Consider the following 26,727-nt stretch of genomic DNA (forward strand, 5'->3'; position numbering starts at 1 on the left):
AATCGATTTCTTATTGATTTAATAATACCGTACGTCCTTTATGTAAACCAAAAAACAAAATAGTTATACGATGGTATAAACCTTGTGCTACAGACATTAGACGATATAGAATTCACGAGTACGTGTACATTACATTGCGAGTGCAATGGGATTTTTAATTATAAAAATATATTTAATTAAAAATTAAATAAGTGAAAAGGCCCAACGATATAAATGTACAACTAAAATTCAGTTTACTTACTGGAGAACTGAATCTGAAATGTTGTAAATAATAAAAAAAATATTGATCTTTCCAAAAAGTAGTGGAGTCAGAAAGAATTTAGCCCGCCAAAGCGTAACATTTCGGTGACGGATATCACACAGACGTGTGAAAAAACCGATCATCGTCCTCCATTTAAAACCTTTAGAAAGATCGTCTTACAAACTCTCTTCTTCCAATATTATAAACACTGAAGCAACAAAACCATAGCGACATTTAGCTTCATACTAGCGACATCTATCGACAAGATTGTGAATTAATTCAAATCAAAACTAAAATCGGTAGTAAATGTGAAATATATATAGTATTCAACGCAGGTATATATTACTACGCCCCAGACACATCATACAACCGAATTTAGGACCTCCTTCTTTTTGAAATCGGGTGAAAACGCCACGATCCATCAAGTCAATCACGTCAATAAGTACTTTTTTTTATGGGTGAAAATGGTATGGTAACCTCGCCTGCGCTAACGGGATACGCTGGCGGAGCACCAGTGAAGGGTTATAGATGAGAATAAAAACATGCCAGTTAGCCCATCATGATGAATTCATCAGGAATTAACCATGATAGTTTCCAGGAGGAACCGCGAGGAAGTCGACCTGGTTGGGAATATTGCTAGCAATGGGATTCTCAGTATCCATAATTAACAATCCCTTTTCAACAAGTACTGTCTGTACATGTGCCAATGTATGCGTTACAACAAGCGCTGAAAAATAGAGTTTAGGTGTTGACAGGTATTAGAGAGGGGTGAGGTCAGATCGCAGCGGATGGCAGGAAATACTATGATTGTGTGTGTGTGTGTGTGTGTGTGCCCACATTAAGTTGCCAATTTCTGTACTGAATAAAAAAAATTAAACACCTATAAGAAAGACAATAATTAAAAATAATAAATGATATAATCAATATTTTAACATAACACATTTGTTTAACGAAAATCCTAAGAAATATTAAATTTTGCACAGACATCTCTCGCAACATCTAAAAGGAAAGGCCAGGATTACCAAGAATGTTATACTCGACGGTCACAGGTTATGAAACAGTGATTGACATTCTCTAAAAAAAAAACAAAAAAGCTTACTAGAATATTATGCTATTAGACACAATAGAATCCTAAAAAACATCAAATTACGCACAGAGATTTCTATCATAGTTCACTAACGAAATGTCAGAAATTGCACAGAACATTTTATCCTATATGTTAGCTACAGACCTTTTAAACAGTGCATGACTGTAACTAAAAAATAAATAGCTTAGTCAAGTTTAAACAGGAACACAACAATAATCACAAGTGGAGATAGTTCATAGTTCTTGTAAACAACTAGTTTCATCAAACGCAAGTTTCTTAATATCCAATTTTCCAACTTTAAATACATTCATTGAGAGCACTATTTTTAAAACTTGTGTCCTCAGAATACATACGATACATATATAACACCTAGTCGCCAGGAGTGATGCCATGAGTAATAAAATTTTGTTATCAAAAAGAAATCAGGATAAGGAATTTAAGTAAGATTTATTAAAGGGAAGTTGAAATGTTACAGATTAAAATAATTCTTAAATATTGATAAAAAAGTCATATATTAAAGATAAATGTATAATTCTAAAAAATATATATAACAAGTATGTACTAGCTCCAAAATTGACAGACAGAACATAATTATTTTATATAATCATTATTACGTTAGTGAATTTATCAAAACTATTAAAATTATTGTAAAGATTGATATTTCAGTGGCCTTCATCAATGTCCATGACGTTTGTATCAGGCTCATATTCCAGATCTAGGGTGCGCGTACGCAGTATCTCCTTATACAGGAAAGCAGACTTACGCGGAGTGCGTGTCCGCTCCGGACTATTATAATCGACTTCGTATAAGCCAAACCGTTCGCTGGAACAAAGACACACTGCATGCAAAAGGACTACTTTCAATAAACATTAACTAAGTAAAAAACATTAAATGTACTTCTTAATTGTTTTAATCGTAATTAATTAATTGATGCATTTTTTAATAATCTCCGTGCTGTAGTCGTGGTCGTGATTATTTGTACGATAAGGTGGCGATCGATCATATGATCACAGCGGTCACCATAGCCTACTACTGCTCGCTTGCAATAACTATTACTCAGGCATTGTTGACCTTTGTGAAATGATCGACCTAATCGCACATCAATTATCAGTAATTTTGCTGCTCTACTTCACCCTTTATAAGAAAACGATATGCTTCTTGTCGGCAGAAATACATGAGACAGACGTATTAAAACGGAATAAAACGTATAAAAAATGTAAAGGTTTCGATGTCGATTCTTCGTTAGATCAATATAGAAAACGTATATTTCTAAATTGGTCCATTTCTGGGTGACAAAAGTTCGTTGACTGGTCTCTCGTGATAAAAGGTTATGGTATTTTTATAAATAGATATTGGAATATATTAAACCAATTTGGAACTAAACTTACGTGTATCCCAGTGACCATTCGAAGTTATCCATGATACTCCATGCCGTATAGGCTATAATGTTGGATCCGTCATCAATAGCATCCAACATAGCATTTAGGTAGTACTTATAGTAAGTGACTCGGTCATCGTCATCTAAACCACCTCGTGTTGCGAATCCATTCTCAGTTATAAACACAACGGGGTTGTCGTAGTCCTCTCTTATTTGGGTCAGCAAGTTGTAGAAGCCCCACGGCACATACTGCATATAACGTGATATTAGTATTTATACGTATATAAAGAATATGACTCGGGAGACGCTGGTATTATTTTTATAAACGATATTGAGTGAATAAAATAATAATAAATACCACTGATATATAAATTAAATATTAGACAACGCCATTTAGCAAATACTAAGCGAAGCTTGTAATACGATTTTTTTTTATATACAACTTAGAATGGCAAACAAGCTGACGGCCCACCTGATAGAAAGTGGTAACCGTCGCCTATAGACATGAGCAGTACCATGGACATAACAGAGTATACTGTTTCGCCCATGATACCCCTCCATGCGTTGCCATTCCTGAGGACTCAGGTGTTATTCCTCTGTACCCAGTAAATTCACGCCATATCCCACCCTTCAAACCGAAACACAGCTATGGGACAGAGGTACCCAAGCAATCGACTTTTGTACAAAGTCTCCCTCTGGTAAAAACTGTGTATTTATCTGGTAAAAATACTATACAAAACTGATCTTGAAATAAATACTTTTCCTTATCATAATATATAAGTTAATAATGTGAAGGTATTTACGAAAAGAAAAAAAAAATATATATATATATATAAATATATATATATATATATATATATATATATATATATATATATAGAAAAACACCCAAGAACAATACAAACAGATATACATATAAACACATTACAATATACAAATGATTATAATTTGTATTATGTGAGAATCGAATCTGCGACGATCACAAAGTAGAGCGGTTTGTTAAGCCACTAGACTACTAAGATTGTCAGGATTAAGTTACAGGAATATTTTGAAAGGTCTTTCATAATTTATCGTATTACGTGTAATAGACATCTTGACAGTTAAATCATGTCATGGTCATCAGGTTACATTACATTAATAGATTACTATAACGAATAATTATAAAAGCGCCCTATATTACTTAGGTACAAAGTTATCGATGACAACTTTATATTGTCTGGGCTATCTCGCATGCTCTCGTTACTGTTGTACTTAAATATTCAAAAAAGTATCGCGCAATTAGCAAATTTACGTACCATAGTAAAATTTGATTCGCCAATTTTCCAATCAGGAAGCTGATATATAATTACGTCCATGTCATCGAAAAATGATGGCACTTCATACATGCCCTTTACAGATTCGTTCCTGACCACATAATAAGTCGAATAATGATTCAGACCGAAGAAATCAGACGTGCCTTGAATATACTCTACTTCCTCTGGCGTAAATTCGGGCAATCTTGATCTCGTAAAGCCTTGTTCAGCACTTTTTGCTGCAATCTTCTCTTTTATAACAGGTGGATAGTCGCCAACTCTTGAAAATATTGGATGAGCATATAAAGCCCACTGAAATTTAAAAAGTTTATTGAATTTAGAATCATAGCACCATTGTTACCATGTACTTGACTCTCTCTACTTGTAAGAGATCGGATGTGTAGATATATAGATAATTTATTACGTTATAAGACTTTATAACCGTATATCAACGATACTGTATAGTTGAGATGATAAAAGATACTTATACTCGTATGGTGAATATTACAATCGTAGTACTAATATTTATTAATTTACTCATTAGTATATGTATACTTTATACTCTGTTATGTCTATGTTACTGTTTATGTCTATAGGCGACGGTTACCAATTTTCATCAGATGGGCCGTCAGCTTGTTTGCCGTTCTAAGTTGCATAAAAAGTGCACAAAGCAGATTTAATGCTAAAATCATTATCTTCCAGTCAATTTTATAGAACCTTAGAACCTTAAAATACTCGAATATGCTTCTAGTAATAATTGATAGACATACGGTATAAAGTTTACTTATATAAACAAATAAATAATAAATACACTTCCATATATATAAGCTGTATTATGTTAAACATGAAGATAGATATTATTAGATAATACTTATAATATCATTTTATTAAGGATTTGCCTGAAATTGATTAGCATCGCTGGCCGCTTCAATCTCATTTTCATTTGCAGGTTCGTACCACATTGCACTTAAAGTAATAAATATATTTCCACCATACTTTGGTCTGTACTTTTGATCGTACATGTGATAAGTTTTTGCATGAGCTAGTAATAAATGTTTGGCACACATATAATCTGCTACACCGGAGTAATTGTAACCAGGCGCCAGGCTCGCCGCCCCGTATCCTTGGTAACATATTTCACGTGGCTCATTAATTGTTATCCAATATTTTACTCTATCTCCAAAAGTCTCAAATACCACTCGTGCGAAATCCGTATACCAATCTATTATAAAAGGATTTGTCCATCCTCCCAACTCTTGAAACTTCTGTGGCAAATCCCAATGATAGAGTGTGACGACTGGCTCTATATTATATTTTAACATTTCGTTTATTAAGTTATTATAATATTCTACGCCAGCTTCGTTGATCTTATCAGGGAAACCCGTGGGTAAGATCCTCGTCCACGACAAAGAAAACCTATAGAAATCAAGTCCTAGTTCACGCATCATTTCTACGTCCCTTTTGTATAAATGATAGGAATCAGCAGCGATGTCTCCGGTGGACTGATCTTTAATAGGACTTGGATTTAAATGAGTTCTGTGGTCCCAAATGTTTTCAGTTTTACCTGTAAAATATAAAATGTGTTGATATTTTTATGCCTAACTAGCTATGTCCGCTACTTTGTCTTCATGAATTGTTTTAGTATAATTTGCATACAAACATATATAAATAATAGAATAGAAACTAAAAATCACTGTTTTAGCTTCCTAATTAGGTCTAATAAATTTTTTACTTCTATATTAGTGACAACTATTGTACTTTATAGTCAAATTAAATATTTATATAAAAAAATATCAATATGTAGAACGCATGCAGCTACATACCTTATACACATATATAGAACAGGTACATACATAGCGTCAAAATAAATGTAATTAAAATAATAATTAACAGTTATAATTTTATTAATAAGTGTTTACCATCTTCGTTCCAACCACCTTCAACTTGGTACGAAGCTGTCGCTGTACCAAATAAGAATCCATCTGGAAATGATCTCACATTTTGTTGTTTTGAGTTACTTGTTTTACTTTTAGCCAACACAATCAGACATAGCAATACAATGCTGTAAAAATATATAAAAATATTAAAATATATTAGTTTGAAAAAGTACATATGGAAATTTATTGAATAATATTAATTTTTAATTAATTTATTCCTCTAAAAGGAATATTTATTCAACCTAATCTTGTCCGATCAGTAGTGTTTTGGGGCCAAAACAAAAATTTAATTCACTGAAATTACGAGTAATAAATTTTAATAATAAATAAAAAAAAACATGCACATGAACAAGAATTTCATTGTATTAGAATTAAATAGTACATTGTTATTTTATATAATAAATTTAATAGGTTGTATTAAAAAAAAAGATGAGATGAGAATAAATGATTTAGTCAACTACGAAATTAAAATATAAAATATTATTTTACATCAAGAGAAGTTGTATCATATTTTCTCATGGATTATTTGATCATTTTATCTTTTTTATAATTATGATTATGTACTTCTTGTGAAATTGCTTTGTGCCCAATAAATATTTTCTATTCTATTCTAATAGGCGTATGTTTTATACTACAGTATAAAACAGTATATTCAGGAGAAAGTTTGATTCTCAATTCATATAATTTGAAATCCTCGCCTTCGTCTCGAGTGTCAAATCTCATACTCATTGGCATACAGTCACTTTCTATCCTCGGTAAATCAATTAGAAAACTTACCCAAAACACTGATATTTTATCATTTTTTATAATAGGTACTGTTCACACACTTGTAATGTAAATTCTGTTTCAATGTTTATATAGTGCATTAGAAAAGCACTTATGTATGTTATTACTTACTGAGATAAATATTTTGACGTTCGTCTGTTTTTATCTGGTGATTGACGCCGATAATTCGGATAGTGCATGTGATTAGTACATACGTGTTCATAGGTAAGCGTAATGGTAGTAAAATTTATGTACTCTTATAAAATTTATGTACTACGTGTATTATAAATAAACTGAAATAGAGATATCCCAATACAAGTCAATGCCAAACATTTGGACTCCTTTTTAGTGTCACAATTTATTATAAATTGTAAATTGCTTTCCCTAAGAAAAATAGTTATAGAAAAGTGGTATAATTTCTATGCATGTCATATATAAATATTTTTTTATACTACTACGGTGCCAAACGAGCATACTGCTCGTTTGATAGTAAGTGGTTAGTACAGTCTATGAACGCCTGCAACACCATTACGCGCGTGCTGTCCGCCCTGAAGCCTCTTTACCCCTTTTTTGAAGAAATAACTCATAAAATTGCAATAACATTATTTTATTGAGGGTAACAAACTTCAAGAAGTTAATATCATACGAGACCTCGGGGTTTTGATGGATAGTCAACTAAAATTTTCCGATCACATCGATAAAATTGTAAGCGAATCAAATAAATCATTGGGTTTTATTCTTAGAAGTACAAAGTGTTTTAAGCAACTATCTACTGTCATTTAACTTTATAATAGCTATGTACGAAGCAATTTGGAATATTGCAGTATGGTGTGGTCTCCTATGTACAAGATACATGAGGACAGAATAGAGAGAATACAGAGGAAATTTGTTCGTAACCTGGCTTACTCTGGCTTTATCGTTTTAAACTATCAAGAAATATTAAAACCTACAAAGACAAAATTAAACATTTTCATCTTGATGAACTATGCCTCCGCAGATCTTACCTAGACGTATCATATCTTTATATGTGAATGAATAATCACATTGATTGCCTAAACCTATTGATGAAACATGAATACAATGTACCTACTAGTGCCACGACATCCTTGCAATCTATTTAAAAATGTAGCTTGCAGAAGAAACTTGGTCCGCGAATCACCTATCGTCCGCATAACGCGTCTGTATAACGATATTGTAAAAACCAAGCCTGAACTTAATATTGACAACGATAGTCTTTCTGTGTTCATGTCTTAATTGAAAAGTTAATGTACCTCGCCATTACATTATATTTATTAATATATATTATAATTTAAAATAATTTAATCACAATCTCCATCGTTTACTTATATTGTTAATATCTTTATTCATTTAATGACATTTAGTAATTTGATTCCATTTTGATGTTTATCAAATACAAGGCATGCTGTGGTTGCTTATAAATATAAGAACAGTTAGAACCAATCTACCGGTGCATTGTGTTGAAATGCTTCGTTGTATCTTATGTTGGTGATCCTATAAATAAATTAATAAATAGATAGAAAAGAAGAGAAAGAAAAAAGAACCTCGATAGAGAGCTTTTCCCATAACCTGAGCGTTCGTGGAGGGAAGCATCTCTGAAACTGCGCTGTACCATCAGATAATACCAGGCTCTAAGGTATATAAGGTAGGTAAGGTAAATACTCTCTTAGTGGCGAGCTGTACGATGATAGAAAGTGGCCGTGGGCATCATGTGCATGACGGATTGGCAACTACAGTCAGGTTTGAGATATTTTAAGACGGATGCTCCTGCCCATCCCTCATCCTCCTTTCGGGCTTTTACGACATCTACAAAAAAATATCCGGGGCACGGATAAGGTGACTTATTCTATGCCGGGACCACATGGCCATAAGAGATAATAGTATTCTTTAGATATTATATAGTAAAACTATTAAATTTTTTTACTTCTATGACGTTTTAAAAGAGAGTGTATGGTATTAAAATAAAATATCTTAGTGCTGGTGTACCTATTTCAACTGTGATTTTCATTGTTATCTAGGTATGTTTGACACATGACAATATATGCCATTGATCATGCATCCATTTCCCGGAATTTTCATCACTTCATCAGAGCGCGTAATCGACATATATTTCGCACAATGATAACAAATGTTTTTCTGTGGCAATGTGGTATATACTTGTCATTTTCTTAATTTATTTATTTATCTGGTTAGCACACTTATTTCTTCAGATATATAATTTAATTTTATCTTTAATGTATGTACATATATAATAGGTATGTATTTATATGTGTACGTGTTTATATACACACGTATGAGTGTGTGTGTGTATGTGTATATGTGTATCTATATAGATAATGAGTAGGGATATATATTTACATTATTGCGTGGATTACATCTCTATATGCATTTAAAAACAGAATTTTCATTGTGCCTCCAATTAAACTGTTTATAATTACTCCTCTCCATCCAAAGGTTCCCTGAAAGAGATCGCTTTCAGCGATAAGGTCGCCCATTATTTTTTCACTATGATCTTTTCTTGTAATTGTTTGTATCTGTAATGAGTTTACTACTGTAATCTTTTGGAGGAAACAATAAAGAGTATTTATCTGTCTACTTAAGATATCAGTTACATCATAAGTCCACGAATTATTATCAATATTAGACGAGTGACAGTTAGATATTGTCTTTAGAGAGAGCTGATTGTTTATACCCACCACTAAGAAGAAATAATACTTTAATATCAGATAAGTACCCATTAGCCACTTATCTGTTTAGCTCGAAATTTTATCAATTTGAATACTATATAAGTATAACCTATAAACAGACGCGATAAAAATGTAAAGATATTATATATATATATATATATATATATATATATATATATATATATATATATATATATATATATATATATAATTTTTTTTTAATTTTTTATTTATTTATCTCTAATTATATATCTAGATTAACTATCTCTTCTATACTTAACATGTAAATAAATTATAGTAAAATTTAAAGATATTTGAGAACAAAAAATGCTATAGAACATCTACTTTTGGGCCGTGGAAAGTTGCAATCTCGGAAAATTCATCAAGTTGTTTTAGACTACGCATTGTGCCAAAGATTCAGACATAATGTACTAGAAACACATTACCCTATTTTCTTTGCAATTCAGATAAACAAGTATGCAAACTTTGTGCTGACACCGCCGCAAAATAAATAAATAAATGTGGCTAGTCTTAGCAAATGTATGCAATTGCATTATATTTTTGTTTTGCACTATGGCTCTTGGATAGAACCTCCATGATTTGTGTGAACGTCCAACAAGTATCGACAAATATTTTATATGTCGATACATTTTGTTATTTTTTTATATTGCATTTTAATATTATTGCTAAGTGATTGGGTTAAATTTGAGGTGGTAAATTTACATAATATACGTTAATTTCAATTAATATAATATATATTTTTCAACGGAACAAGTTCTGATAATGTATTGATATCAAGAGAGAACGGACAGCGGAAGTGCCCAATGTTACCATATATGTATATACCTAATATAAAAATTCAGACGAATACCGATTGTATACTTAACATTAAAATTGTTTAATTTAAATTTTATATATTTACTAGCTTTTACCCGCGAGTTCGTCCTCGTGACCGGAATATGTTTACTGACCGGGATAAAATAGTCTAAATTCTTCTTCATCCCATATAGTATATGTATAACAAATTCTAAAGTGATGGGGGAAAGGGATTTTTAGCAATGGCGTTTGACAACCCCATTGCTACCAATATGCCCTATTAGGTCGACCTCCACGTGGTTCCCTCTGGAAACCATCGTGAACAATTCTTATTGAATTCGTCACGATGGACCAACTGACCTGCTTCATCCTCACCTATCATCTCTCACTGGTGCCCCGCTACTGTATCCCGACAGCGTAGGCGGGGTTACCATTCCATTATCACCCATTTAAAAAAAATCTATTAAAGTGATTGGTTAAATCAATAAATACTATAAGATAACAAATAAACAAACAAACAAACTCACTTTTACATTTATAATATATGTATGGAATTACATTTACAATATTAAATAAATTATGGTATTTCACGTACTTATATTTTTATATTAATTTCAGTTCCCATGTGGGTATGGCATGACTATGAATAGGTAACATCTTTTTCTTATTGCCGCTCTTCTGTTTATTTTGGGTCCAGCAAGCTTATGATATATGACGAGGGTTTCAGTATTGTAGTCTGACCCTTGTAACCCGTCTTTATTTAAACAATCTCCAACACAATTTTCTTGACAGTACGTTCTTTCCAAATGACAGAGTAAGAAATTTATTTTTATATATACGTAGATTAGCTGTATATGATATTTTATAGATATCTAGGTATTTTAGTGTCGTGACGTTCTTATTGTCTGATTATTGAGTTTAGTGATAGTATGTATTTGTTTTTAGATAAAAAAGAAAAAAAGAATTTTTTTTTTTATTAATTTAAGGGCTTTTACCTTCTTCAGGTATATCAGTCCTATCGTACCATAGCATCGTTATGTTCCTTAGTATCTCTGTATAGTATAATTTTTATATGGCCCCGTATATTTATATGACTGTATGTTACAGTAATTAAACTAGTTTAAACATTACAATGCGAATTAATTCTGCAACCAAGAATATGGCTAAAATGCTTGGTCCTGTTTTCTAGTTGTTTTGTACTGTAGGTATTAATACTACAGGGATGACAAGAATGTCATCGATTGGTGCATACAGCCTATGAACGTTTGTCATATCGAATTTGAACCCTACTTTTTATATGATACTTAAATAAATAACTATTTTTACTTGCTTAAACTTAAACTATTTTTTTATTGACATTTGTCAATAAGTATCATATAAAAAATAGTATGTAATGATATTTGTTGCCTATATACACGAGCAGTACCACGGTACCCCTCATGCGTTGCTATTGTTGAAGACTATGGTGTTAAGCCTTCGTACCCTAAAATTTCACTACCATTTTCATAAATTAAAACGCAGCCATAAAGCATAGTTGATTCATCACAGAAATATGGGTGGGATAGAGGTAACCAAGCAGACAACTTTTGTACGAAATATCCTTCTGGTATATATTAATTCTCTGGAATAAACTTTAATATGACTTATTTGAAAAACCCCTTACTGTTTTAGTTTTAGAATTCTGTCTTACGAGTATATATATATATATATATATGTATATGTATATATATATATGTATATGTGTGTATGTGTATATGTATGTATGTGTGTATATGTGTATATATATTTATATTGTAAATTTTTAATGAAAAGTTTCGCGACTGACTCTTGGCCACAGCAGAATATCAGTGTTTTGCTCTTTTAAAGGCAAAGCAATAAACTGAGCTGTGACCATTTTGTGTTACTATGGCACACGCATGAAGGAATGTTAACAAAGGAGATTGTTAGATTATGTATTTTGTTTTTGTATTTTTGTTTTTTTTATTTTTATTCTTTTGTCTCTTTTGCTGTGTATTACGTGTATGTTTTTTTTTTTTATTGTAATTTGTGTGCTGTAAGTAATGCAAATAAATTGTCTATCTATCTATCTATCTATCTATCATATCAAAGATCCTATTCATATTATAAATGTGAAAGTTTGTAAAGTTGTTTGAAATGTTTACTACTTAATCACACATAAACGGCTCAACGAATTTGAATGAATTTTGGTACACGGGTAGGTTATATTCTAACTTAATACACAGGACCTATTGATACACACCGGTGAAGCCGTGGGATGTAGCTAGTAATATTATAAATATGAAACTTTGTCATTGTTTTGTTTGCAGAGGTCGCATAGCGCGTGGCGTGGTAGGTGAGCGATGCGGGCGCGGTTGGCGGCGCGGTGGGCGAGGGCGTGGGCGTGGGCGTGCGCGTGGACTGTGGCGTGGTGCGCGTGCGCCGCGGCCGCGCCCGCCGAGCCGCGCGCCCCGCAGCTCGCCGTGCCCGCCGCCGCACCCGCAGCCCCGTCCCCGCCCGCCTGCGACCCACTGCTGCTGAAAAACACACCGCCTATGCCCACCGTATGTTATTTTTCTCATTTTAGACCTGTAAGTTAACGTAAGTTTTATTTACGTAATTGCTATAAATTTTCATATAAAAAAAATTACGAGAATGTTTGCGTTACATTAATCACGTGAGTAAAATTTAAAAATGTGCAAGCATTTTTATTGTTATTAAAACTTAAAAGTAATAAGTACCCATCGACTGTCGACTCACTAGAGTGACTACAGCACGCTTGAATCTTTTCTCCGTGGAAGTAAAATTTCATAACGATAATAATATTATTACCTCTATAAGATGCTTTAACATATTTTTTTTATACAACTTAGAATGGCAAACAAGCTGACGGCCCACCTGATGGAAAGTGGTAACCGTCGCCTATAGATATGAGCAGTACCATGGACATAACAGAGTATACTGTTTCGTCCATGATACCCCCCATGCGTTGCCATTCCTGAGGACTCAGATGTTATTCCTCTGTACCCAGTAAATTCACGCCATATCCCACCCTTCAAATCGAAACACAGCGATGCAAACACAACTGCTTCACGATAGAAACATGAATGGGACAGAGGTAACCAAGCAATCGACTTTTGTACAAAGTCTTCCTCTGGTGAAAATATAGAGACTTTATGTCTCATATTTATCCAATGTGTAGGTATATATCGAATTTTGTTTACTGCAATCGTAATAGTCAGGCTTCTATGGCTTTAGTTAGGTACCTAAATGTATACTTATAGCATACTTTACTTATAACGGCCCATTTAACTCCCAACTGCATAAAGGAAGTATTTCAGTCCACAATTATCACGTTTGCCAGGCTTAGGTACCTATACACATTTTTATTTTATCGTGAGCCGTAAGTTATTCAATTAACGCGGAATGCAGAGAAGTAATTGACACTCGGGTGGAGTGTCAATTACTCGATAAAATTAATTTGAATATTTCCGTGGCGCCCGACGCTTAACCCCGTTAAGCGGACGTGAAATTTCTTCAGTGAGAATTGTTGTTGAAAGTGATTGTAGAAATTAATTTCGCTTAAAAACTCTTTGTAGTAGGTATATGGGAAATTGGTTGTAAAACGCAAGCTTAGCATATTGTATGTAGGTATAATATATTTTAGTATCAATTAATATATTAAAAAGCTGTTAAAATATCAGCTTTTGTTGTTTTGACATATTTTAAGTAGGTGGCAACGATACTTGTAAAGTGGCGAGTATATACCGTTTAACGTTCGTGAAGTTCAATCAATCAATGTCATGTAATGGCATTGAATTTTAATAAAATTTTATGTTTTAGTACTTATTTGTCGCAGGGACTATAAAAATGGATTAGCGCTGATTTTAAGAATTCTATTGAAATTGACCTGACTCTAATGCACGGTCAAATTCTCTAGGGCCTTAAAATGTTTAATATAGGTAGACTCATTCTGTGATGTTGACGCCCATAGGAATAGATTTTTGGAATTCCATGAAATAGGGGATAGATTTAGTATGAATATACGTATTGGATTAGATTAGACATTCAAATACAGTTTTGATATTTTAAATTATTTTAGAACATGATTTTGACTTAACGTTTGTTATTTACATTATATTTTTTACGCAGTAAATTATCTACCAGGCAAATGCTACAAATTCATTAACTTAAATTTGGGTATAATTTACCATAGAATACATTTGCATATTAAATATAATTTAAGATCGTGTTTCACAAAAAAACCGATTTCAATCGCGGTTAAACTAGTTATTTTGATATAAAAACAAAACTACTCAACCGATTTTGATAAAATTTCTATGGGACCTAACTGAAAGATTAAAAAAATTTTTTTCAAGCAAAAAGATTTGTTCAAATTTATTTATAAATGACGGTGTTACGAGGTGTAACCTTGTAACACTTAAAAAACAATAGAATCGAGAACATCTTTTTTTGAAGTCGGGTGAAAATACAATTAAATCAATTAGTTATTAATGTTTGTCTATCTAAAAATACGTTTAATTACTTACAACTAAAACTTGTATTTTACTTTTAGAATTTGCGCGAACATGAAGCAGCGGCAGTCCACACGGCGCGCGCGCTGGCGGAACTAGTAGAGCAGGGCGCGGCAGACGAGACGCGAGCCGCCGCGCTGGCTCGCGCCACGGCACGCGCGCCGCTGTCGCCGCCGCCCGCCGCGGTCGCACTCGGCGCGCCCCAACTTCACCTCGGCGTGCTTTTCATAGCGGAACCGCCCCGACTCATCGTTTTCCAACAAAACAACTCGATCACGTTACGTCAGTTCTGGAGGACGTTGGCTTCGGCCTGGAACGCAAGTGCCGTGGTGTGGTCGAACGCGTGGTTCTCCTGCGACGATTACGACTGGGGATGGTGGGGCGGCGCGGCCGCGGCTCGCGGCGCCGGACCAGCGAGAGCGGCGGCGGCGATATTTCGTCGCTGGACCGCCTTGCCTTGCGAGGACACGATGCATGAATGGCTGGGCGGGCCGCCTCTTTGTGATGCTGGTACAACTGACTGCGAGGCTTATCCAGCTCTAAGTTCTGCAGATAGAAGATTAGAGGTATAGATGGACTTCATTAATTATTTCATATTTATTATTTCAATTAATTTTACTAATATAATAAAATGGTAACTAGATGTCTGTCTGTACACGGAAGATGTATTGTCTGTCTGTGTGTTCCGGCATCACGAAAAACTACTGCACCAAATTATATAAGGTTTTTACAGTAGTGTTCGTGAAAATCTAATTTAAAAATTGACATTTTTTATCTCGATACACCACATATAAGTGGTATTACATTGATTTTCCTAGTTCTATTATCCTCGTGTACAAAATAGCGGTCAAAGGGCTAGTTAGTAGTATAATGGTTATTACTTGTGGTCAGTACCGGTGCAAGTGCCGCGTGGAGCACTGGCACGCGGGCGGCGGCGGCTGGCTGAGCGGCCGTGCGCTGGCGGCGGGCGGCGGTGCGCTAGCGTGCACGGCGTGCGGCGCTGCCAGCGACGCGGCCGCCTGCGTCGCCGACGTGTACCGCGCCGCGCTGCTCGCCGCCAACCTCGCCGGCATGCTCATATGCCTTGTTATCGGACTCATTATTTTTAGGAAGAGGAAATGTAAAGTGAGTATTATATACACTTAAATTACGTAGATAGAGTGTCTCCATATAAACACTTTGAGGAAAGCAGGTCAACTTTTTCATACAATTCTGTGTGATAAATAGTTATGAGTGATTCCTTCATAACTTCTATATTGATTTTATAATTTCTGCATCTTTTTAATGCGTAAATACTCATTTTATTTATTACATAATACCTCAAGATACATTGTATGCGTATGTATATAGAACACTGATAAAAAAGTTAGCTATTTTGACAATTAGCTGACAAAAAGTTGACCCGTTTTTGAGACTCGATAATCTATCTATATAATCGAAATATATGCCTTACAAATGTCAATATAAGTATTTTTTATACTATTGATCGTATGAACGCCTGCAATGCCAGGAATATTACGCGCACGATGTTGACTCTGAAGAAACCTCTTTATCTCTTTTGTGAACAACCCCATGCTGTTGTAATTTTGAGAAAACCTCGTTAACTTATTACCTTTTGGCGCCTTAGTGGCTAAACCAATTATTATGAATATTAGTATATACCAATACCAGTGAGTGATAACAGATGAGGATGGGGGGGAGAAAGGGATTGTTAACAATGGAGTTTCACAGCCCCATTGCTAGCAATGTGCCTTTTTAGGTCGACCTCCACGTGGTTCCCTCTGGAAACTATCGTGAACAATTATTGTTGAATTTGTCACGATGGGCTAACTGACCTGCTTCATCCTCACCTATCATCCTTCCCTAGTGCCCCGCCGGTGTTTACCGATAGCGTGGGTGGGGTTACTATTCCATTATTATCCATTAAAAAAACAGGCGAGGATGAAACTTCGTCAGTTGGCCCATCGTAACGAATTCACAGGGGATTTATCATGATGGTTTTCAAGGAACCGCATGGAAGTCGGCTTGACTTGGTGTATTGCTAACGATAAAACCACTAGTTCTCATTGCTAAAATTATTATAAAAATGTAATATACTCGTATAATAAAAAGGTCCGTGTGGCCCCCACATAGAAACAGCTTCTTCCTTTACCGTGGGCGTCGTAAGAGGCGACTAAGTGAACTTAATGGTAAAGAGATAGGTAGCAGCGTCCATCTTAAAACGTCACTAAAAGCTTAATTGCGGTTGCCAATCCTCCTGCCAAGCGTGGCAATTACTGGCAAAATCCTCTTTGTGAGGGAGATCTATGTTCAGCAGTGGATAGTTAGTTAACAGCTGATATGATGTTGATGACAATAATATAGAAATGTGAGGGGAAAGGGATTGTTAGTAATAGAGACTGAGAATCCCATTGCTAGCAATATACCCAACCAGGTCGACCTCCTCGCGGTTCCCCCTGGAATCTATCATGGTTAAATCCTGATGAATTCATCATGATGGGCTAACTGGCCTGTTTTCATTCTCATCTATCACCCTTCACTGGTGCTCCGCCAGCGTATCCCGTTAGCGTAGGCGGGGTTACCATACCATTTTCACCCATTGAAAAAAAATATAGAAATGTTAAGTTTATTTTTCTTTGTATTGCAGGCAGTGGCAATGGGAATGTGGACGGTGCTTGAAGTAGTTTTACTTGGTGCATTACTCATGTACGCTTCTGTAAGTACGAATTGTATAATTTCTAAAAATAGAAGTTACCGTTCTTCTTACTGGGCATAGGTACTGTGATATATTCTCCTCTTATGGGGCGATAATAGTATAAATTTATGTTTTCTAGAAAAAATAAAAAAATATCCAGTAATTTGAAATTATATCTATGACATTTTTAATACAAAATTGTATAAAATATATATACTTCATATACCTATATATTATTTTTTATTATTAAATTTTCATCAAAGTTTGATGAAAGTAAAGAAGTGCAAAAGTCATGACTTGGTTCCACAATGGTTACAGGCAGCGTCTCAGTATATGTCCGTAGCACAGTGGCGCTGTGTAGCTGGCGCTTGGTTACGAGAGTTGGGATTCGTAGCCTGTTACGGATCTGTTGTTCTACGGCTATGGGTCTTACTTGCCGAGTTTCGCACAAGAAAAGCGCATCGGTGGACACCTAGAGATTCAGAAGTAAGTGTAATCCAACAAAAAATATATCAGTAACTAATATAGCTATAAAGTTAAAAATTAAAAGAGACAATATTTTTACAATTTGATTGTTTGTCTAAAAGATATTTTTTTATACAACTTAGAATGGCAAACAAGCTGACGGCCCACCTGATGGAAAGTGGTAACCGTCGCCTATAGACATGAGCAGTACCATGGACATAACAGAGTATACTGTTTCGCCCATGATACCCCCCATGCGTTGCTATTCCTGAGGACTCAGATGTTATTCCTCTGTACCCAGTAAATTCACGCCATATTCCACCCTTCAAACCGAAACAGCCATGCTGTTTCACGGTTTGTCAGTCTGTTTGAGCACCTCTGCTGATAAAAAACTGTGAGTCCTACTCGTGTTTCTATTGTAAAGTAGCCATGCTTGCACGCCTATTTCGATTTGAAAGGTGTAATATAGCAATAAAACGTCAGGTAAAAAAAAAAAAACATAATTTCAAAGTGCGGAAGCATAACATCTTTACTTCTGAAGTAGGTATGGCTATGTATGAGGAGTAAAGGGGGCATCACAGTTCATGTCTATAAGTGTCAATTATCAATTTTTTTTTATACAACTTACAATGGCAAACAAGCTGACGGCCCACCTGATGGAAAGTGGTAACCGTCGCCTATAGACATGAGCAGTATCATGGACATAACAGAGTATACTGTTTCGCCCATGATACCCCCCATGCGTTGCCATTCCTGAGGACTCAGGTGTTATTCCTCTGTACCCAGTAAATTCACGCCATATCCCACCCTTCAAACCGAAACACAGCCATGCAAACACAACTGCTTCGCGGTTGAAACACGAATGGGACAGAATTTTTATATACACCACAAAGGTAGCAAACAAGCATACAGCCGGTCTGATGGTAAACGATCACTGTAGCGTATGGACCCCTGCAACACTAGGCGTGCAACGCGTTGCCGATCCTGAAGAAACCTCATATACTCTTTTTGAAGAACCCCATACTGTAGTCTCTAGCGTTCGCGGAAGAAAATTCCTTTGAAATCGCACTGTACGCGACCATTTAGGTTCAAGTGTATGAGGATGAATTTCCTGTCGATGTTGAGTGGTCCGATGATACAAGGTGGCTGTAGGCGTCATTTTATACATAACGGGGACCTGTTCTATTTTAGGTGCTGAGGGTCGTGGGCGCCATGATATCGGGCGCGGCGTGCTACTTGGCCGCGTTCACGGCTATGGCGGTATGCGACGACGACGGCGGCGAGTCGTGCGCGCGCGCCGCCTGGCACCACGTGACGGCCGCCGCCGAGCTGCTGCTGCTGGCCGCCGGTGCCAGGATCGCATATGCCGCTCGGAATGCCAACGTTCCGTTCCAAGTGAGGAATTATAAAGTAGTGACATTGCAAAATATCGATATTGAAATTATTTTATCAATTAATAATGCATAATATCCATACTAGTATTACCTATAAATGCAAAAGTTATTCTGTCTATCTATTAATTACCTTTTCGCGTCTAAACCACTAAATTTATTTTGATGTGATAAGTATATAACACGTGTTAAATATTAGAACTCGATGGAAATGGCCTTCGACTCTATTGGTTCTATACTAGATAGATTGATAGAAATAAATTGTTAATAAAATTAAGAATATTCATATCGAAGCGTACCAAAATGTGCTAATAATATAATTGTCTGTCAATTTACTATAATAATTGAATAATTTTTATTGCTCCTAATTGATTATTTAAAAGTGCTCTGTTATCGAATTGAAACCTTAATCATAAAATAATGTAAATGGTATGACCTTAAATAGTTAAAACTAATATACTCATATCCGTAATTTGACAATGTCCAAAGTTAGGGTTATTAAGTTCCAATAGATGTCTAAAATTAATAATTATATTTTATGTTCTCAAAATTAAATAAATATTTTTTTTAAATTGAATTAAAGTTTTGGTATAACAACTTGGTAGCGTTATCTTTTTTATGGGGGAGGGGGAGACCTTTTTAGTAATAGGGTCTACCAATCCTATTACTAATATACCAGGCCAAAATCTACGGCGTCTCTCCTGGAAACCATGTGGTCAATTCAGGCAAATTTGTCACGATAGGATAACCGTTATAACCTCGTCTTTTCCTATCATATGTGACTGGTACCCCGCCAGTGTATGCGTATAGCGCAGGCAGGATTGCCGTCCTGTTCTGGCGTAGTGAAGTGGTATACGACGAGCATCGTGTGTGCAGGAGCGCGGCTGGCTGGCGGCGGCGTTGTGCTGCGAGGGCGCGTGCGGCGCGGCGTGGCGGCTGGCGGCGCTGGCTGGCGCGGCGCCCGAGCGTGCGCCCCTGGCGGCCACGGCGCGTGCGCAGCTGTCGTCGGGCGCCGCGCTGGCGTGCGTGCTGGCGCCGCGCTTGTGGCACGGCTACCGCGCGCGCTCGCTCGCGCAGGAGGTACGGCCCTCTCCCCACACGATCCTACCCGACCTCTACACTTACCTCCAGTTATGTGATACGTACTACCGTAATTTGTAAGCTATTAAGCTTTACTAAACATCTGTAAAGTGACAGTTTCTAAATTTTTATAACTGTGTCAGATATTTTTTAGTTCAGTAAGAATAAATGAACTCGATATGTGGAGTTAAGGGGCAAAACAACATTTGCAATTTTTAATAAATATCCACGAAAATCGACGTTTCCATGGATCTAGAATATTCATGAAAGGAAATAAATAATTTTGAATCTCATTATTATATTGTATAACTAATAGAACTGACGGCCCTTACTTATTTTGACTCAATACTTGCAAGTAGCAGACACCGCAGTCAGAACGTACGTTTCATTCGCTCATTCATGTACTCGTGTAAAATTACTATTAATACAAACATTTTGTGACAGTCCTACGATTAAGTCTTTTTTTATTATAACACGACATGGGACCACACATAACGCAGTGTAGGACGATCATCCACTAGACGGATTAACGACCTAAAATGCATTGCAGGCAGTCAGTAGATGCAAGTGGCTCAAAGACCGTTCCTTATGGCAATCTATGGGAGAGGCTTATATCTAGTAGTGCACATCCGTGGCTGAAATTATGATGATGATAATGTGACCACAGCATCCTGAGCGAACACAGAAACAATATATTAATTACCGATAAACCACAAAATTATTATTATAGGGCTTTTTTACTGTAAATCATTCCTTAAATGCTAATTTAACATATATAATAGAATAAAGGAATAATTTTCTATCGCGCACCAATCTTCAGGTATCTCGTCGAGGACCAGCGGAGGGTTTCGGGGTGGAAGGCGAAGAAGAGCCTACATCTGAAGAGGTCAGGGCCGAGTTGAAGAGGTTGTACGTTCAACTAGAGATTCTTCGCAATAAAACGCTTAGACGCGACAATCCGCACATCAGCAAACGAAGAGGCGGTCGGAAACCGCCGCATCGACGGTTTTCCTTGCAGGTATTTTAATGTGATTGTCCACAAATAATTGTGGTGTTCTAACAAACAGGATTAGTATTCATGGCTATTTGGTTTTAGGTTTCTATATTAGGAACGTGTATATCTTTATTTTTATAAAGATACATAAGTGTTAAACTTCATTAAATTGAGCTAACATTATAGATAGTTAATTATTACTCAAAATCATCAACAACATTTGTATCTATGCTTTGTTTACCATGTTCATTAAACGAAATAATATTATTAGGTGTAAGGTTAATTATTTCTTAATTTTACTTTTGTAATTTAGCTTTAATTTATTAAAAATTAACACAAACTACAAAAATAAGAAGTGACCTATCAAAATAATTAACAATTTATTTACATGATTGAATATTAAGTACAAATATATAATAATTATATAATTATTTTATTATTTATTTGATAGGTTTGAAATTATGTTATATTAATTTGTACTCTGGCTTTATTTTTTATCTCAACTCTGTTTGTATCTGTACCTTTATTAAACTTAAGTAAATTGAGTTTGTTTGTAACTTAGTTACCTTCTTAATTCTGGTGAATATTGTTTAGTTAACCTGTCCCTTCTGTCTATCTGTGATGATTATTGTCTCTTAGCTACCAACCTTAACAAACCTTAATGTAGATTGGAACGTTACGTCTTCTCTATGAAGTATGTCGACGTTATTATCAGGTATACTTTTAACCCTTCAGTGTCGGTGTACTATCTTCATTCTCATTAATTAAATGTTTCATCTTCCATCCTACTCCAACTTTAGAAAAAGGGCAGTCGTGAAAAGGTAAGGAGGTGTATAATATATCGCATGTGCACTGAAGTGGAGCACCCGCATGACCCTTGTGGATGTACGGCCTCCCCCCCCCCCCTGTAGCGACGTGCTGTGACACAGCGGCGGCGCCGGCACCCAGCCACGCAAACCTGCACCGACCCTTATTGCGTTCACGAATCTGTCTGCTATGTCTCGGATGTCTGCTTTCTCTGTTCCTTGGAAATTTATCGGATTCCTTCAGGACTTTCAATGTAACTGACGAAAATATAAAATGTCGCAAAATTCGTAATCGAATCTATCGCTGTGCATAATTTACGTCTGGTTTCTGGCTTCTCCCCGCGCTGAGAATCTGTATGCAAAATATATCTATTCAGAATACGATTTTATATCATCTGATTCGACACTCGCTTTGATCCCTGCCTAATTTGCATACCACATCTTATAAGATAATATATGAAACTTATTGATTTTAAAGAAAATAAGTGGACATGACAAGTTTAACAAAATCCCGATTGCTAATTAACTCCTAGTAAAGTTAAATAATAATTACAAGTTTTAGATAATTTATGATTGTTATACTTACTTTAAAATAACATATGATCTATAGAATGTCCATAATTAAGAGAAATTTAACAATACCTCATTTGTTTAAATCCACCAATCTATTGAGACTCCTACTTCTGCCAATGATCCGAGGATATACTCGTTTACTTGCAAATACCCGAAAATAAAACTCTTCATTCTTTAGCAGTCGGGTAAACATGACAAAATCAAAAAGTTTCAATAATTGACTACTGAAGGCATGTAGAAATAGTCGATAACAAAATATAACTGTACAGGCTCTGCAAGCGCGACGTGGTGCAAAAGGCAAGAGCGGTGGGAGCGCTAGCGTGGTGGAGGCGAGCGAGGCGGGCGACGTGTCCCGCACGCCCGAGGACTCGGTGTGCTCGGCCGAGGGGCCCTCGCACTACACCGACGGGGACACGCAGGCGTGATCGAGGACCGCGCCTCGCCATCACTATCACGACGTTCACCTGTAGATCACGTACTGTAATATTTTACATCACACCGTAGAAGTAAAGAAACCGGGTAGAATTGACTTTCATATACTTTTCTTTGTGAAGGTATCAATGTCATCTCTTCTCTTCAGACTTCGCAGATAATTTCATAAATTCTTTCAAATTTTAACAAATAATTTCATAACACGACGTAACTCACACGACACAAATGCGATTAAACGAGACGCACAATTTTGTTGCGGTGTCTATTGCTTGCAAGCCCTGACTGATTTAGTTCTAAATAGGATGCGAGTCATCACCACAACAATGTAGTTATAATTATTGAATCCAAGAGAGTGTCAGTTCTACCTGAATATTTATTATTATATTTAGTTCTTATGATTACACTTTAGCAGTCTAGAGCAGCGATTCTTAAAACAAGTTCCATGGAAACTCGTCTCCTTATAGATCACAGAGCCATGCGAAGAGAGGCGTTATATAGAACAATCGCTTTTGTGACAAAATTAATTGTCCTAAATATTAGAACTTAAAATTGGATTTATTTCAAAGAAGGTTTAGTCCTTCATAAGTTTTTAAAAGCTTGATCTGAATGAACATATAGTTGATAGTGGGTATACTTAATAAATAGTACGGACCAACAGTACGCTTTCGTATTGATAAATTTATACGAGTATACTCATACAGTATGTATCGTATCTTATATTTCAGTAAGCAATATGAAATTTATTTCAGTATCTTTAAATTAATACACAATATATGTTTTTTTTTTTTCAAAATACAAAAAGAAAATTATAATTGAATCGGTTGCCTTAAAAGTTTAGGAACCGCTGATCTAGAGAATTTTGGAGTTTACGAAAGCCATTCTCTTGACAAACAATTATTTGCACTGTTTCTTTTTTGTCAAAATTTTATTTTAAACATAGAAAAGTCTTTTTAAATGGAGTTCTAATATTATTATTTATCAATAAGTTTAATCAATTGCTATTAAGATTCAAAATTTTTTAAGGCCAAGAGGCATTCAGAGAATTCAAAATATTTTAGAATGCTGTTTACAGATCAACGTACGACCTGATCACATTGTATAAAACATATTGTTGATAAAGTCTAAGTAAACTGTTTCTTACTTAATTTTTATGATATATATACATTTATACGTATAGAAGCAATTACGTTATTTGTTTTTTTATTACGTTTTCTAAATAGATATTTTATGTTGTATACATACAAAAATTGATGAGATTTCAGAATGTAATAATGTCACTAACAGATAGAGTTTGACCGAAAAATGATATCAATAAAGAAGAAACCTTAATACCGATATGGGAAAAAAAGAAAGTCGATTGGTAGAAAAGATCTGTTTAGTGGAAACCAATATCCATAAAGGGTTGGAATGTTACAGGAAGTAAGCTATGATAGAGAGTGACAAGATGTTAACTACAGCATTTTTCGTTTCTCTTAAAGTGGAGTTAGCCAAATAGCCCACTTGTTGTAACTCCTATTTTTTTCTCCGATTTTAAAGTTATTTTTTTTTAATTGAACAAGTAGTATTCTCATCAATAGTATTCATACTACATTTCTTTTTTTTATTTATATTGAGTTTTATTTTTTAGAAAATATCATAGTCTCATTTCTCTTGTAATCGTTAGTTCCGACCACTGAAAATAATGCCTTTATTACATTATATAAAATTGTAGACATTATTTGTTGCGATAATTCAGGCCATGAGTGGTAGTTACCCACCCGAAGGCATAGTAAAAATCACTAGGTACCTATATCGCAAATTCGAGTTGTTAATAAACATATACTTGTAAGTAGTAATTTAAGAGCGTTTATTAATAAGTTTACCTAAGTGTAGCAACGTCAAAGCTACCTATTTGTCATTTTTCAAAAATAATTGATCACTTTTCGATATTTCTGTTCAGTTATTTCGTTATATTAGCCGCTAATTGTACACTGCTGAACATAAGCGTCCTACATGAGTGCTGATTTTGCTAGTGATTGCCATGTTCGGCAGGCGGGTTAGCAACAGCAATTAGGATTTGGTGATGTTTTAAGAGGGACGCTGCTGTTCATCTCTCGATTTAAGTAACTTCCCTTAATCGCCTCTTACAACACTCATTAAAAAGGGGTTAAAGGGATTGGTTATTTAATCATAAAATAGATTGTACACAAACTTCTATTGTGAACCTTGCATCTAATATATATATATATATATATATATATATATATATATATATATATATATATGCAAAAAATCGATTCAAAATATTTTGAATCGATTTTTCGCCACCAAAATTCAAATATTCAGTGACAACTTAATAAAAATCTTATTGCATGATGAACATTCCAGTTCGTTATCAGAGCACTTTGTAATTAACCAGTCAGAAATATTGAAAATTATCCAACTGTTTTAAAAAACTGACAGCTGATTGCGACGTTGCCACACATGAGTAAGCTTCGATACGAACGCTCTTAAGAATTGTGTTAAAGTATTACTAATTTCATTTGTCGCTAGTGAAATTATTTATTACGTAGTGAATTGTTTGTATAGGAGGAGATTTAGTACAATAATTTAATTATTACGTATTCATAGGGAATAGCGGTGATATTTTATACCTGTAGGTATTAGCAAGTGGGTTCATTAATGTTGATAAATGTATCCAGGAATGGTGTTGTTGCTGTTTTATAAGCTTTTTTACCCTGAATATGTATGTCATTTATGTATTTCTGTAAATTGCTCGAACATTGGCTTGTAAAATTGTTTCATTTAAATACGTGTATAAAAATGAATTTTAATTAATAAATCATTAACTTGTTTCACATGAAGTATAGCTAAATTAGTATAAAAAATAAACATCCAGAAAAATAAAATACCTGAAATTTTGTGTAAGTATTAATTAGTCGATTTTTATTTTATTTTTAATAATAAAATTGTTACCTATAGACTATTTGTAATTTAATGGTATCTATCATTAGTCTGTTAATGTACAAGTCCATAGAGTATTTATTGTATTGTCGGATGTATGATTGTTTTCTATTCTCAATAGTAAAAGCAAGTTCTCTACTATATTTCGAATTTCTACTCTTTATTATTGACTGTACATATTCATGCTATCTTCTCAGGCCTGCTTTCCAAAAATTTAGAGCAAAATGGGTCCACTCAATACTGATTCTGTAAATCCATGATTTTTTATTACAACTAATACATTTAATACATTAAGGAGAATTTTTTGTGTCACTTTTCTGAACGTTCTTTTTCGTTTTTTTGTATGTTTTTTTTTTATTTTCTTACCTACGTAAGTTGCAGAATAAGGTATCTTAAACCTTATTCTGCAACTTTTTCGCAGTTATATAATGTGTATAAAAGTTATAAAATAGCTATAAATAATTGCAATGAGTTAATAGAACGCGACTGATAAAAAATAATAATATTATAATATACATATTTTTAAACATATTTTTAAATAACTAATGTTCTGTAACATGTAGACAAGTCATAATCGATAAAATAGCTAGCACAA

General features: G+C 34.8%; 2 protein-coding genes across 4 annotated transcripts in view; one reads left to right on the top strand and one right to left on the bottom strand.

The window, feature by feature from the left end:
• Positions 1–23,975, top strand: part of LOC113519330 (probable G-protein coupled receptor 179) — a 78,524-nt gene extending 54,549 nt beyond the window's left edge. Inside the window, exons 1-11 of one of the 3 annotated variants that reach the window (XM_052902736.1) lie at positions 8,244–8,354; positions 12,549–12,782; positions 14,795–15,319; positions 15,645–15,878; positions 17,401–17,469; positions 17,767–17,934; positions 19,105–19,308; positions 20,181–20,384; positions 21,205–21,402; positions 22,179–22,199; positions 23,027–23,975. In XM_052902736.1, coding sequence (XP_052758696.1) covers positions 12,582–12,782; positions 14,795–15,319; positions 15,645–15,878; positions 17,401–17,469; positions 17,767–17,934; positions 19,105–19,308; positions 20,181–20,384; positions 21,205–21,402; positions 22,179–22,199; positions 23,027–23,182 — 1,980 coding nt within the window. In that variant the 5' untranslated portion in view covers positions 8,244–8,354; positions 12,549–12,581 and the 3' untranslated portion in view covers positions 23,183–23,975. Of the gene's footprint in view, positions 1–8,243; positions 8,355–12,548; positions 12,783–14,794; positions 15,320–15,644; positions 15,879–17,400; positions 17,470–17,766; positions 17,935–19,104; positions 19,309–20,180; positions 20,385–21,204; positions 21,403–22,178; positions 22,200–23,026 lie in introns of those variants that run through there. The other 2 variants (XM_052902735.1, XM_052902737.1) reach the window with 2 other exon arrangements.
• LOC113516624 (myrosinase 1-like) lies at positions 1,843–6,859 on the bottom strand. The gene is made up of 6 exons (XM_026901062.3): positions 6,713–6,859; positions 5,918–6,060; positions 4,898–5,562; positions 4,002–4,310; positions 2,717–2,955; positions 1,843–2,150 (listed from the first exon to the last, which is right to left on the bottom strand). The coding sequence occupies exons 1-6, from the start codon at positions 6,733–6,735 to the stop codon at positions 1,991–1,993; spliced, it is 1,539 nt and encodes a 512-aa protein (XP_026756863.2). The 5' UTR covers positions 6,736–6,859; the 3' UTR covers positions 1,843–1,990.
• Positions 23,976–26,727: the final 2,752 nt, after the last annotated feature.

Source organism: Galleria mellonella, unplaced genomic scaffold, assembly GCF_026898425.1.
Source record: "Galleria mellonella isolate WM207_F2 unplaced genomic scaffold, CSIRO_AGI_GalMel_v1 utg93, whole genome shotgun sequence".
Lineage (NCBI taxonomy): Eukaryota > Metazoa > Arthropoda > Insecta > Lepidoptera > Pyralidae > Galleria > Galleria mellonella.

Bases quoted from the DNA above. Each gene is read 5' to 3' on its own strand.
- LOC113516624 (XM_026901062.3), bottom strand. From the start codon at position 6,735: ATGATAAAATATCAGTGTTTTGG. The intron at 4,311-4,897 runs GCAAATCCTTAA...TTTAAATTTCAG, and splicing joins GCGATGCTAATCAATTTCAG to TGGGCTTTATATGCTCATCC. The intron at 2,956-4,001 runs GTACGTAAATTT...CGTTATATGCAG, and splicing joins GCGAATCAAATTTTACTATG to TATGTGCCGTGGGGCTTCTA.